Source organism: Denticeps clupeoides, chromosome 20 (genome assembly GCF_900700375.1).
Source record: "Denticeps clupeoides chromosome 20, fDenClu1.1, whole genome shotgun sequence".
In the NCBI taxonomy this organism is placed as follows: domain Eukaryota; kingdom Metazoa; phylum Chordata; class Actinopteri; order Clupeiformes; family Denticipitidae; genus Denticeps; species Denticeps clupeoides.
The window spans coordinates 9467158-9481290 of record NC_041726.1 but is presented as its reverse complement, the minus strand read 5'-3'; the positions used below and the strand labels follow the sequence as shown (position 1 = coordinate 9481290).

Genomic DNA, 14133 nt, shown 5'->3' with positions numbered 1-14133 from the left:
CATGTTCACTGCTCATTTAATCACTACCCCTCAATCTGTTACACTGGTCTATGCATAATCTATGCACAGTGCGCTTTAGCAGAATCCATAGCCACTACTAAATGATGGGTGTCACATGTTCTCTCATTCGGTTGTTGTAGCCTATAGGGTAACACAATCGCCTATGAACCAGAAGACCCAGGTTCAAACCTGATTTACTACCATTGTGTGCCTGAGGAAGACTATTAACCCTGAGTGTCTCCAGGGGGACATTCCCTGTAACTACTGACTTTAAGGTCCTCTGTATAAGGGCATACATATTCTTCCTTAATTCCATTTTAATTTACCCTTTATTTAATGTATTTTTAAAATAAATGTTACTTTAACCATGCACAGACAGAACAGAGCTGTTCAGGATACATACAGTTGTACTGATATAACTATGACGAATCTGAATCGAATATGAATCTTGAACCCCTCTCTCCCTCCACCGCTCCCGTCTTGTGCCTACAGCTGGTGAGTCTCATTCTCGTCTCATTACTGCCAGTCGAACGTTTAAGGCTCGTTTATCTGGAAACTGATTAAAACAGAGAACAACGGCCGCCCTCAATGCAAAATGATTCAGGAGAGTGTAGTTCACCGAGTGATCCGTTCATCCAGGCGTCGGCGCTGCTGAGAAACGAACGAATCACTCACTTACACGGTTCGATCTTTTGAACGACACAGATCTACAGGTGGTCTGTACGGGATTGTCAGCGTGGAGAGACGGCCACGTCCCACTCGCGGCTCGCCGACGTCTAAAAAATGTCAAATGTTCGACACGAATCGTTCCCCACTTTTTTTTTTTAACTCGAGAAGAGCAACGAGACCAACAAAACAAGAGAAATGGCGGCGGCAGGAGATTTAGAGCGGAGATTAACGCGGCGATTACGCCGCTCCCGCGCCGCCCGCAAGGGGGCGCCACTGCGCCTCCCACGGCGACACGACGGACGTGATTGAGTCGTGCTGCGGCAGATGAGACCCCATCTGCGACGAGGGCTCCATCCAAAAAAAGAACATTTATCACAAATTATCTTTAGAATTTATAAACGCCTCTGTCAAATGAGTTTTGGGGCGGAGCCGGAAGTCCCTGGGTGGGGCCGCTGATGGGAGGGGAGCGGTTGCGCGCGGCGCAGCTGTCAGCAGAAGCTTCCAGAAGTGTGGCGGGCGGAGGTGGGCGGGGCTCCGGTCCTCCGGGGACTCCGCCTGGTTGGCGCCGTCATTTAGCATCAGCAGACGGTCTGGCGGAGCACCTGCTCCCCGCGGGGCGGGGCGGGGCCGCACTCCCGGGCCTTCTCCACTCGAGGACCCGCCGGAACCCCTTTGTTCCGTTATTTCTTTATAATAAAATCCCCGTTGTTTCCGCCTCCTCCTCACGATGATCCGGATTTCTGAAAACAGGCAGATTCGTGCGTTATGTTTTTTTTTTTAATTAGCCGCTTGAGTGTAGTTATGAAGTTTGTAGTTTGTATTTGTCGCCATATGACAACAGCACAGTGTTTGCCGCCAGAAACCCGTTACTTCATCCAGCTCCTTCCTGTAAAAATAAATCCAGGTGATATTTACTATAAGACAGCATTTCGAGTTGCAAAGATTTCTCTTCATATTTGGCGGGGTTACGTCGTCCTTCTGCCTCCAGACTCCAAAGTCGCTTTACTATATCCAGCACAGAAATGCAAATCGTAATACTTACGGTAATAAACCATCGGATTTTATTAGTTTTTCTTCTCTCTCTTTCTTTGCTCATTATTGCTTCATAATTTATTGATTATTTCAGGGTGTCCGTGCGTGGGGGGGGGGGGGGATGCGAATAAATTGTTAATTAACGGAGAGGAATTAAAGATTTTATTAAACGAACTCGGGTGAACAATTAGTTTTATTTTTTTATTTTTTTTTGTTACCCACTGAACGTGGAACCGAGTCTCCTTGGTTACGACGCGGCGCCCTCGGCACCGATTGGCCCGCCGCTGCGTCTGCTCGCCTCTGATTGGTCGCCTGCGTAAATACCCGTACCTCATTGCATACGGAGGCCCCGCCCCCCTTTTTTACGCGAATCTAAACAGCGGTTTAAAAAAACGAGAGAGAGAGAGAAGCGTCGAGAGCGGATAACGTCCCGCGCCTTTCATGAAATAAAGAGGACAGGTGAGAAACCGCGACACTCGGCGAGTGTGTGTGCGTGTGTCGGGGGTGGATCTGTTGACGTTTTTATTTTTATATCCCTTCTTTCGGCGCCATTTTCGGACCATTCGCGCACCTGCCAGCGCGCGACGATAAAATAAAATGAAACGCGGCAAAAACAAAAGCCCCAAAAAAGCCGAAGTTGCGCGCCTCGGAGCTCGGCTGCTGTTTACGCGGAGTCGCGGCACGGATTTGTGCGACTTTCTTTATTAATGAGCGGAAATGGGTGATATTTTCGGGAAAATCCGCGCTTTGCTTTTTGCACACCGCGTGCTGCAGAATGTCGGGGGGTGTTATTGGGGGGCAAAACAATAATCATAAGAATAATAATTCTAAACTGGATCACCCGCGCCTTTTTTCAGCGAATTTGTTCTGTTTTTCTTCTGATTGTTTTTGATGAACCTCTGCTCGCGTGCGCGCGCGTCACGTCTCCACAATGGAAGCTGGTGTGGCGGCTCGCTCGTGCACTTAAGAGCGCGCGCCCGCGTGGGTGTGTGTGTGTGTGTGTGTGTGTGTGTGAGAGAGTGTCTTTCACTTTGTGTGTGTGTGTGAGAGAGAGCGAGTGTGTGTGTGGGAGAGAGAGAGTCTTGTCTCTCACCCTGTGTGCGTGTGTGTGTGTGTGAGAGAGAGAGTCTGTCTCTTACTCAATGTGTGTGTGTGTGAGAGTGTGTGTGTGTGTGAGAGAGAGAGAGTCTGTCTCTCACTCTGTTTGTGTGTGTGTGTGAGAGAGAGAGAGAGTCTGTCTCTCACTCTGTTTGTGTGTGTGTGTGAGAGAGAGAGAGAGTCTGTCTCTCACTCTGTTTGTGTGTGTGTGAGAGAGAGAGAGTCTGTGTGTGTGTGTCACTATTTTCTGTTCGCTCTGTTTACTACACAGAGATGTGAATACAGAACACACTCCATCACACACACACAATACCCTTTCAAGGCCATGAAGGCAGTGTGAGTGTGTGTTTTTATTTCTGTTGGACAGACGTTCTATGTGTGTGTTTGTGTCCAGGTTCCATGTGGCCCTCAGTGTCCATCCTCTTGACGGCCGGTGCGAAAAGTCTGTCCTGTGTCACCCATGCTAGTGCCACCCGGTCCCCTGGGTGCAACCTCGCCTTCTCTCTAGTCTGGGCGTGTCCCCATCATCCCTTCTGGTCCGTGCGTAGGGAACAGGGAACAAAGTGGGTGGTGACAAACAGAATTTCCCATCAGGCATTGCAGCAGTTTGTATGTGTTGGCCTGTGTTGTCGGCTGATTGTCTGTTGCGGGGGTTCTGTAATGGCGGAAGGTCCCCTAGTCTGGCGTTCTGTTTACGTGTACCGAGAACGCTGCCGTCTCCATGGTGATCAGGTGTGTTGTGCCAGTGGGTCTCCGCCCCCCCGCGAGGGTCCCTTCCTGTCGCCTCGGACCGGTTTTCATACATCTGGGCCACTCGGGAGACGTTTTTTGGGTCACGTTCCTCTCTTCCTGGCCCGGCCCGGGCGGGGCGGAGCAGGGGAGGGGGCGGAGCCCCCGGACGCGTCCAGCTGCCGCCCTCTCGCCGCACATCAGCACATGTAATCCCGCTCAGAGTCAGATTAATTTTAAAGCCCCCCGCAATCCTTAAGCTCACTTTCTACTGGCCTGAGCGCCGCCGCGGCCATTTTCACCGTCTCCTACATCACAACAAGCAGCGGTGTCCTCTGGTCCCACCGCGGGCCGCGTCTGTCCCCCCTTTTGCACTCCTGGTTTCTGTGTGTGCTTGTCATCTTATGAGCTGTCTTCCCCTGTGTCCTGTGGATACTGTGTGTGTTTGCGTCTCTTTGTCTCGTGGTGTATATGTGTGCTTTTTTTTTTTTTTCCTTCCGTGTGTGCGTATGTGTGTGTGCGTGTGTGTGTGTGTGTTTCCTGCACACGCTGCACCTGCAGCTCCAGACCCCCAGTCGTGCTGGATTATGTCGTGTCAGCAGCAGCGCGTCCCCACGTCCCGGGGCTTCAACCCGCGTTTCACGACCGCCAGCCCGCTTCCACCCTTCTTCCGGTTCTTGTCGGTTAATTACACTTCCTGAACAACAACAGAACAACAGAACAACCTTAATTAACAGACCCTGACGACTGGCCCCGCCCCTCCAGGGTAGAATGAGCTGCAGTGTCGGTTTATGATATTATCACGTGTAAAATCTTTCGTGCAATATTGAACACGGACGGGATCGCAGAATCCAACAAATAAAATGGAATCCGTTGTGTTTCCTGTTGAGGCGGGACGTTCTCACACCATTGTCATTGTGAAACACTGCAGCACAGCACACAGTGACACCACGAAATGTGTCCTCTGCTTTTAACCATCACCCTCAATGAGCAGTGGGCAGCCATGACAGGCGCCCGGGGAGCAGTGTGTGGGGACGGTGCTTTGCTCGGTGGTGCCTCAGTGGCAGACCGGGCGGACTGGGGTTTGAACCGGCAACCTTCTGATTACGGGGCCGCTTTCTTTAACCGCACCACTACCCCCACTGCCCCATGCATTTACATGAATGGTTTATGAAAGCAAACAGTATGTGCTCAAGCATGTTGTAGAACAGCGATTAAATGTGATTTGTCACATTGCACTTTTTCTTTTTTGCCGCATCCACTCCACTTCAGAAGAATTTAGGAAAAATAAAATGGAATTATAGGAAAATACTGTTGGAGTACTACCGGGTTAGTACTGGGATGCTACTGGTATACTGTTGGAGTACTACTGGGGTAGGACTGGGTTACTACTGGTGTACTTATGGTGTACTACTGGGTTAAGACTGGGTTACTACTGGTGTACTGTTGGAGTACTACTGGGTTAGGACTGGGTTACTACTGGTGTACTTATGGTGTACTACTGGGTTAAGACTGGGTTACTACTGGTGTACTGTTGGAGTACTACCGGGTTAGGACTGGGATGCTACTGGTATACTGTTGGAGTACTACTGGGTTAGGACTGGGTTACTACTAGTATACTGTTGGAGTACTACTGGGTTAGGACTGGGTTACTACTGGTGTACTTATGGTGTACTACTGGGTTAAGACTGGGTTACTACTGGTGTACTGTTGGAGTACTACTGGGTTAGGACTGGGATACTACTGGTGTACTTATGGTGTACTACTGGGTTAGGACTGGGTTACTACTGGTGTACTGTTGGTGTACTACTGGGTTAGGACTGGGATACTACTGGTGTACTGATGGTGTGCTATTAGTGTATTGTACTATTCTCCTACTGACCTGAGCCTTGGTACAGTTACTTTAAGACGGGGTAAGCTATTTATTTTAGTATATATTTGTGTATATTTTTATATGGTTATTGTTGGGTCTTAGTGGGCATAAGCAGTTTCCTCTGGGATCAATACATTTTTATGATTCTGGTTCTGAATAGGTGCATAAGATAATAATAAAATATTATTCCATTTTGTACAGGCAGGCTCCTGGTGACCTGAAAATCCCTCTAGCTTCAGCAACGTTGGTTCGGATTGATCCAACTCAGCAGCAGGGAACAGAATAGGTTGAAAAAAGACTCTAGAACGTCTGTGTCCATGTTATGCAGCAGTGACCCTGGTGGCCTAACCAGGAACATCTGGGTGAGATGTTCATCATGTTTGGAGGAACAGAACCTCAGTGGCAAGCTTTCATGCATAGACGTGTCTTCAGTTCTTAGCATCTGAATTTGGGGCAGTGGTGGCCTAGCAGGTAAGGACCCTCAATCAGAAGGTTGTTGGTTCGAATCCCGAACCACCAAGGTCCCACTGAGGTCCCCTTGACCAAGGTACTGTCCCCACACACTGCTCCCCGGGCGCCTGTCATGGCTGCCCACTGCTCAGCCAAGGGCGATGGTTAAAAGACACACATTTTGTTGTGTCACTGTGTGTGTGTGCTGTGTTTTACAATGACATTGTCTTCACTTTAGCTCCACCCCCAGTCTGGTCCATGTGCTACTAGTTATTGATCCATCGGCTGCTGCCGTTTTGGGGTTGATTTTGCTGTGGGCAGGGGTCATAGGTCACTGAGACAGCAGCGCTGCCGCCCCTTTAAGCTAACTAGCTCGGCGGTCGGTCACACACCATCTGTTATCTGTGTGTGTGTGTCAGATGTAATGGGATAAAGTGTTTGGAGAGCAGACCTTTCAATACTCGTATTAATGAGATCTGTCTGTGTATGAACCTCATAAAAAAATCTATTTTAAATGTTGCTTGAATTTATTAGGAAGGCCAGGCATGTCTGAAATGAGGCCAGATGTAGCTCCGCCCCTCAACCCGGGTAGTGTGATGTGAGGGGTAGGTGTTATCTTCATGGTACCTAATGTGATGGTGTGTGTGATTGGATTAACGGCGGAGGAAGGTCAGGTCAGATGACAGATGTTGGTGGTGGGCGTGGTCACGTTTGTGTACGAGGGGTATTAGGAGTGTAGAAAATGGAGGGAAACAGAGGAGAAAGCGAGGATGTGGACGCTGCGCTACACCTGGGCGTGTCACGCGTTGACAGGAGGGGGCTTAAATCGTCCAGAATGAGGAAGTAGGGGTGTGAGAGCTGTCAGTCATGCTACAGACTCCTCCCCTTTTATACTTTGTTTATAGAACATCATTAAAGTTCATCTTCTGCGTGCCAGAAATAAATCCACACCAACATGAAGTGCAGGGTGGGAAGTTTGTACCTCCTCTCCAACATACAGATCGCCACACCCAGTCCGTTCACGGCCGTGTTCTGTAGAATAACCTCTCGGTTCTCTCGAAAGCTCTCCCAGCCAGCGGCCCTGACCTCGTGTCATTGGCTGGGTGATCCTCTTATGCTTCTTTATGTAAACCAATACACTTCAGCGGGAGCGGTGAGTCACTGGGAGGGGGCGTGGCCTGCCATGCTTACTCTGATTGGCTGGACTCTAGAGTTCTGTCCTATAATAAATTGATCTATTTTCTGACTGTTACACATTAGGTGTCTGGGTTAACACACACACACACACACACATGAAGTACCCAGCCTGGTGTGTGTGTGTGTGTTTCGTTAATGAGAGATTTCTGAACGCTGTGTAACTCTAGTTTTTTTTAAGAACCTTTAAGCCTAAAACAGCCTAAATATTTCTTAACACACACACACACACAGAGCCGTGACCTTACAGTGGATCAATTAAGCAAACTACTCTGTGTGATGAGGACCTCATTACTATTATCAGGCTGTGTGTGTGTGTGTGTGTGTGTGTGTGGGAGGGCGTAGCTGTGGGAACAGCAGGGGGCGGGCCGACAGATTTTCGGCTGGGGGATGGGCGTCGTTCTCTGTTGTGCGGTCGGATGCTGAGTAATGCACATCTCAGCCCAGTCACTGATTCCAGATCAACTGGGATTTCTGACGTGAAATCAGATCAGCCATTCCACTTATTCAAGGTGGTTTAAATCATTTCTTTCACGGAATGTGTTTGTTCTGCGTCTTGTGAACAGTTTAACGTACACTATGCAGGCTATTTTACCATCATCGTCATATGTTGGTGATGATCTGGATGTTCGTAATGACCACACACCCCCTGCATGCATGTATTTTCCCAGGAATTCGGCCCGGATCTGGTGAAAGGCGTCTCTGTCCCTATAGGTCTGGGAAAGCGGGGTGATGGTCATGTGACCCCACGTGTCTACTCCTGCACTGATGAGCAGGAATAATGCTGCATGTGGTCCTTTTCAGTGCATTCGGTGGCCTTCAGAGGGGTCTCACGCTCACAATCAGCATGTTGGCAACCCTGGCAATCAGTAGTGACAGGGACAGCCCCCCCCCATGTGTCTTGCTCAGGGACAGTAAGTGGGGTTTGAACCTGGGTTTTTAGTTGAGTGTGAGTACTCTACTGAAGAGCCTTGGTCTACTGAACCTAGTTAATGATGCATTTTTAAAGTAGGAAATAGGACAGCATCATAAGGTCAGGTTATGTAATTCTTTTGGAAGAGAACAGGTGTCTAGAACAGGGTTCGGTTCTAAGAGAATCAGCATAGTTTCAAGTTTCTAAACAGACTTCCTATTAACAGTGGTTGCCATGACGACAGACGAGGCGGAAAGCCAGCAGAAGCGTGCGTGTCAGCAGCAGGAGGAGGCGGCTCCGGACCCCGGGCCCTCGGACCCCCGGGACGGTTCCCCCGGTGCCTCGTCGCGCCCCCCCGAGGACGAGCAGCAGCTGAAGCCGCGTACGCGCACCTCGGCCGGGCGTGGCCTGTCCCGCCTCTTCTCCTCCTTCCTGAAGCGCCGCTCGCAGTGCTCGGAGGGGGAGGGGGCGGACACGGAACGGGCCCGGGAGAAGGACGAGCCCAAGGCGCCCATCGCCGACCCGGAGCCAGAGCTGCGCATCGAGGGGGACGCTGCACTCGACCTGCACTCGCTCAGCAGCGCTGAGATCCAGGTACAAAAACGAAATATTAATATTTCCCTTTTCTACAAATAATCATTTCCGTATGGCCCCAGCTGCTGAACCTGGCATACAGCAACATGCATGTGGAAGTTTTGCAAGCTTTCTCGCAGCGAAGCATGACGTCAGAAGTAGCTAAAATTTCAGTGATTTATGATAATTGTTGCTTTTGCGTCTTTTAATAAAGTTTTTTTTTTAATTGTTTTTTAATCGAATCTTATAAACGATGCAGGATGATTCTGCATTGATGCAGTACAGAACGTAATTGATTATTTTATACGTTGCGTGGTGATTTTCAAGTTAAAAAGTAGAGCCAGTAGTGACCGTGGTGGCCTGACCTGAGTACAGCGGCGCTCTGGGTAGGAGTTCGGCCTCGTAGCTGCGTTCGTTTGCCGTCTCACTGGCATTCGCTTGACGCTGTTTAACACTCGTCATTGTTTAGCGTTGCACGCTTTGAAACATCTCACTGGCGTATTTGAAAACATAATGTAAAGTAATGTAGAAAAATTGATGGGATGCAATAATTGATTTGATCACCGAAACATGAGACCACTGAAGTTTCACACCTCTACTGTCCAAAATGATTTGTAAACCTTGTCCATTTTATTCCCGATAGAACATAGAGAATGTGAGACCGGGTCATGATCAATATAAAAAGGCAGATATATGGTTAATTTGACAGAACGTGAAGAAGTGATGAGGATGTAACGGTTCTGTCTACAGCCAGTCCAGGTGGAGCCAAAGGAGGAACCCAGCGCTGAGAGGGACGTGGAGGCCGAGGGAGGGAAGTCCAAGGGGACGGCGGGAGAGGACGGCGAGCTGGAGAAGGACGAGCAGGCTGAGGGGGAGGTGGCGGTGGAGGGGGAGGGATGTGGCGAGGAGAACGGAGTGGAGGAGGAGGAGAAGGAGAAGACGGCGAAGGACGAAGTCAAACCCCCGCGAGCCCAGCGCCGACCCAAGATCATGCACTGCAGGGTCACACTGCTGGACGACGCTCTGTACGAGTGCGAGCTGGACGTAAGAGACACACACACACACAGCCACTCTTCATCATGGATTTCATGGAGTTCTGGAGCCAATGAGCTTCTTGGTGGGTCCCTAATCCTGGTTCTGGTGGACCCCCGACCAGAATCTTCTTAGTCCAACCACAACTCTATGTTTCTTAACAGCATCTATCATAATGAATAATAAAGGGGGTCCTCCTGGACCAGGATTTGGAACCGCTGTTCTTCTGGGTTTAGATCACGAGTCTATGCTATGTGAAGATCATCTGCATGCTTAGAGAACATCTGTCTTGAAGCATCTGCAGATGTTTGTCCAGAACCACATTAGCAGGTCTGCATGATGATTCCGTGAGTGGGGATGAGAGAAATCCAGATCGCGAAGAAGGACCGTCCCCAGTGGAGCAGGAACGTTCCCTGATTGGTGGTCTGTGGGACCCTCTGGGAAGAGAGAGAGAGAGAGACCACTTAATTAATTCCCAGACTGGCACGGCCCTCTAGGCTGAATTTACAGCCGTCTACTTTCCTCGTTAGTGCTAATTCCTGTACGCGTGTATTTGTGTGTGTGTGTGTGTGTGTGTGTGTGTGTGTGTGTGTGTAGAAACATGCCAAAGGCCAGGATCTGTTCACGAAGGTGTGTGACCACCTGAACCTTCTGGAGAGAGACTACTATGGCCTGGTTATCTCCGACTTGCCAACGGCGAAGGTAAAAATTCTATTCTATTCCATGCAGATGTAATGAAGTTACTTTAAATTTAGCCGTTTTTGGTTTTTAGCTTAGGGGTGATGAAACATTTATGAACCAGAAGTCCCAGGTTCAAACCCCACTTACTACCACTGTGTCCCTGAACAACACACTTAACACACTTGACTGTCCCTGTAACTACTGATTGTAAGTCGCTCTGGATAAGGGCGTCTGGTAAATTCCGTAGATGTAAATATAAAATGTAAATGTTTTATTTTTGTCGTTTTGTGTCTGTCCAGAAGATTTAAATGGATGGAAATGACCATATAACACAGGAAGTCACTTTATTTCTCTTCTGTCCTGTTCTGTTACCCCAATCAGTATGTTAAAATTATTCATCAGCAAAAAAAAAAGATCAAAATCATTTTTTTATGTTGTTGGTTGTCTTGTTTACTGTCCTATAGTTTTATTTTATTCTGTTTTATTAAAACCAGTTCTGGAAATGTTGACTATGTTCTCCATGCGCTCCACAGACTTGGCTGGACGTCACCAAGGAGATCCGGAGGCAGGTTCAGGGTAAGTGGATTTTTCCCAGAAAACGGAAGCTGTCGATCAGACGTTCTGTTTCACGCTGACCTTCTCACTTTGATGAAATTGAAGGCACCAACTATGACTTTCACTTCAACGTGAAGTTTTACCCCCCCGACCCCGCCCAGCTGTCTGAAGACATCACGCGGTACGATTTCTTCTCCCGCGCTCTCTCTCTCTAACCCATTGATGCATATTAATCATTAAAAAGAAAAAATCCTCGGTGACCTTTGACCCCTGCCCACAGGTACTACCTGTGCCTGCAGCTGCGTAAGGACATCCTGGGCGGGCGTCTGCCCTGCTCGTTCGTCACTCTGGCCCTGTTGGGGTCGTACGCGCTGCAGTCGGAGCTGGGCGAGTACGACCCCGAGGTCCACGGCAGCGACTACGCCAAGGAGCTGCGGCTGGCGGCCGGGCAGAGCAGAGAGCTGGAGGACAAGATGGTGGAGCTGCACCGCACCTACAGGTCAGCACATTTATTCGATGGAAACATTTCTTATGCTATAAAAAGAGCTCCACGTTTAAAGCATTTTTTCCCCTTGTTCTATCAGGGCCATGACCCCTGCCCAGGCCGACATGATGTTTCTGGAGAACGCAAAGAAGCTGGCCATGTACGGCGTGGACCTCCACCAGGCCAAGGTAATCATGGGTCGGGATCGCAGCCCCCGACAGATTACAGCTTCGAGACGTTCGGTGATTGGGACCGTATGCTGGTCAGCACCCATACCATCAACGTATAATGAATCAATGCTCCGTTATTTATATCGTCTTTTTATAACAGCTTTTTCTTCGTTGGCCTGAACAGTGCTGGTGACTGGGAATCATGTTCCGTTTTTTTAGCCGAGGAGAGCGTGTCTCTGTTCCTAAAAAAGGCTGTAAACACGACCACAGATTTAATGGCAGAAATGAGGTCAATCTGTTCACTTCAAACCAGGGACTGAAATAAAATATGGGAATCATCAGCTTGCGATCCGGAGTGGTGCTCTGCCCCCTGGTGGACGGTGGTTGTTAGTGCATGTGGTGATGGTTCCGTCCGTCTGTCGTCTCGACCAGGACCTGGATGGTGTTGACATTATGTTGGGCGTGTGCTCCAGTGGCCTGATGGTCTATAAGGACAAGCTGCGGATCAACCGCTTCCCGTGGCCCAAAGTGCTGAAGGTTTCCTACAAACGCAGCAGCTTCTTCATCAAGATCCGTCCGTCTGAGGTACTCACCGTACCCGGAATAGCCCAGAATGCTGAACTAGAACTACTGAGCGTGATTTGAGGTTCCAGACGTGGAATGTTCCGCACGCAGCAGTATAAAGTTCTGATCAGATTTCTCGTCTGACAGCTGGAACATTATGAAAGCACCATCGGCTTCAAGCTGCCCAACTACAAAGCCGCCAAGAAGCTGTGGAAAGTGTGTGTGGAGCACCACACCTTCTTCAGGTGAGTCTGTTCTCACCTACTTTCCATTTACATGTTAATGTAAGTCCCAAGCCCATAAAATCAGCAAATCGTCTGCACAAGACACATTTTTCCAATTCTATTTGCATAATTTTTGCATAAATTACCCCAAACTCCTTAATTTAAAGTCACAGTTCTTCTACATCACCTGCTGGTGGCAGTATTTCCAATTCAAGACAACACTGCTGTCATTGTCACATCGTTTTAATCAATGATTGTGTTAGTAGCCTAGTGGGTAACACACTCGCCTGTGAGGTTCAAACCCCGCTTACTACCATTGCGTCCCCCCAGGGGGGGACTGTCCCTGTAACTACTGATTGTAAGTCGCTCTGGATAAGGGCTTCTGATAAATGCTGTAAATGTAAATGGTTAGTGCTGGTTCTAAAATTTGATCAAATTTGGTCATATTCTAAATCTACATAAAACTATATAATTCTTTAGTGAAACACCAATGCTAATATTGCTTAATTTAGATTAGTTGCTATACACAGCAATAAATAGATGTTTGGTAAAGGTTAATAATTGAATACTACTGAGTTACAACAACCCTTGGGAAAATACACTGTCTCTCAAGGTTTTTTTTCTGCAATATATGGAATTAATTGATAAGGGCGTCTGATAAATGCTGTAAATGTAAATGTAAATGATGGCCAGAACAAAGAGAGATGAGTACTATTTAGGGTGACCAGACGTCCACTTTCTTTTTGAGAGGTTTTACAATTTTCTGGGTTTTTGAGATGCCACATGATAAAATTATCCTTTTAATAATTCACTATTCACTATCAATAATTCAAAATAATCCACTTCCACTCTCGTTACTGGATCTAAGACAGTGGTTCCCAACTGTTTTTTCCCTGAAGCCTTTGACACGCAAATTTTTATTTCGATTTTCCAATCACCTTTGTACCAGGTATCGTCGATACCAGCCTAAATTTTACTTTGTATTGGATGGAAAAGGAAATCAGTGGTATCGGACATGGCATCATTTCTTGTGCCACACGACAGTGCTATTGCATCCCCATTGTTCCTCCCCACGGCAGCCACGGTACTGGCACAATATTAATAACACGTTATCAGAAGGTTGCCGGCTTGAATCCTGAGGTGCCACTGAGTAAAGCGCTGTCCCCACACGCTGCTCCCCTGGCGCCTGTCATGGCTGCCCACTGCTCACCAAGGGTGATGGTTAAAAGCATTTCGTTGTGCCACCATGTGCTGTACTGCAGTGTTTCACAATGACGATCACTTCACTTTCACTATATAGCGCACATGATTATGCAGAGTTTTTATTATAACAATATGATTTATTGTTTACAAATATAATTTTGGTAACCTCAGCGTAGATTCAGTTCTGCGCCCCTCCCGCGATCTTTAGCACCCCCAAATAAGCGAGCGGGGACCGTGAACCGGGAGGCAGGGCTGAGCAAGGAATGGATTCAAGTGATATTTCTGTCTTGGTTTTGTTCTTCTCTTAATCTTTTAGTGTAATTCTAGGCCTTGGATGGGGTTGAAAAACAACGTCTGTCATTTTAAGGGGAGCTGATACGTGAATATGAAACCACGCACAGGTGAGCATTAATAAGAAAACTATTTTCCCAGGCTGACCTCGACCGAAGCCGCCACCACCCCGCGTAAATTCTTGGCGCTGGGGTCGAAGTTCCGCTACAGCGGCCGCACGCAGGCGCAGACCCGGCAAGCCAGCTCCATGATCGACAGGCCGGCCCCCCTGTTCCAGCGGTCAGCCAGCAAGAGGGCGTCCCGCAGTCTAGACGGAGGTCGGGCTTCACCCACTGTGTTTGTGTGTTTATATGTGTTTAATGAACAGTGTAACAAAATCAGATGACTCTTTATCACAT

At 48.4% G+C, this 14133-nt stretch overlaps 1 protein-coding gene across 17 annotated transcripts in view; it reads left to right on the top strand.

Moving 5' to 3' along the window:
* epb41a (erythrocyte membrane protein band 4.1a) overlaps positions 1–14133 on the top strand; it is a 31871-nt gene that overhangs the window by 1866 nt on the left and 15872 nt on the right. For 13 of the 17 annotated variants that reach the window (XM_028963262.1, XM_028963255.1, XM_028963252.1 and 10 more), the window contains exons 2-11: positions 8185–8552; positions 9282–9575; positions 10161–10265; positions 10778–10820; positions 10905–10980; positions 11080–11298; positions 11384–11471; positions 11886–12038; positions 12165–12262; positions 13877–14052. In XM_028963262.1, coding sequence (XP_028819095.1) covers positions 8185–8552; positions 9282–9575; positions 10161–10265; positions 10778–10820; positions 10905–10980; positions 11080–11298; positions 11384–11471; positions 11886–12038; positions 12165–12262; positions 13877–14052 — 1620 coding nt within the window. Of the gene's footprint in view, positions 1–1929; positions 2161–2980; positions 3363–8184; positions 8553–9281; positions 9576–10160; positions 10266–10777; positions 10821–10904; positions 10981–11079; positions 11299–11383; positions 11472–11885; positions 12039–12164; positions 12263–13876; positions 14053–14133 lie in introns of those variants that run through there. The other 4 variants (XM_028963264.1, XM_028963263.1, XM_028963259.1 and 1 more) reach the window with 3 other exon arrangements.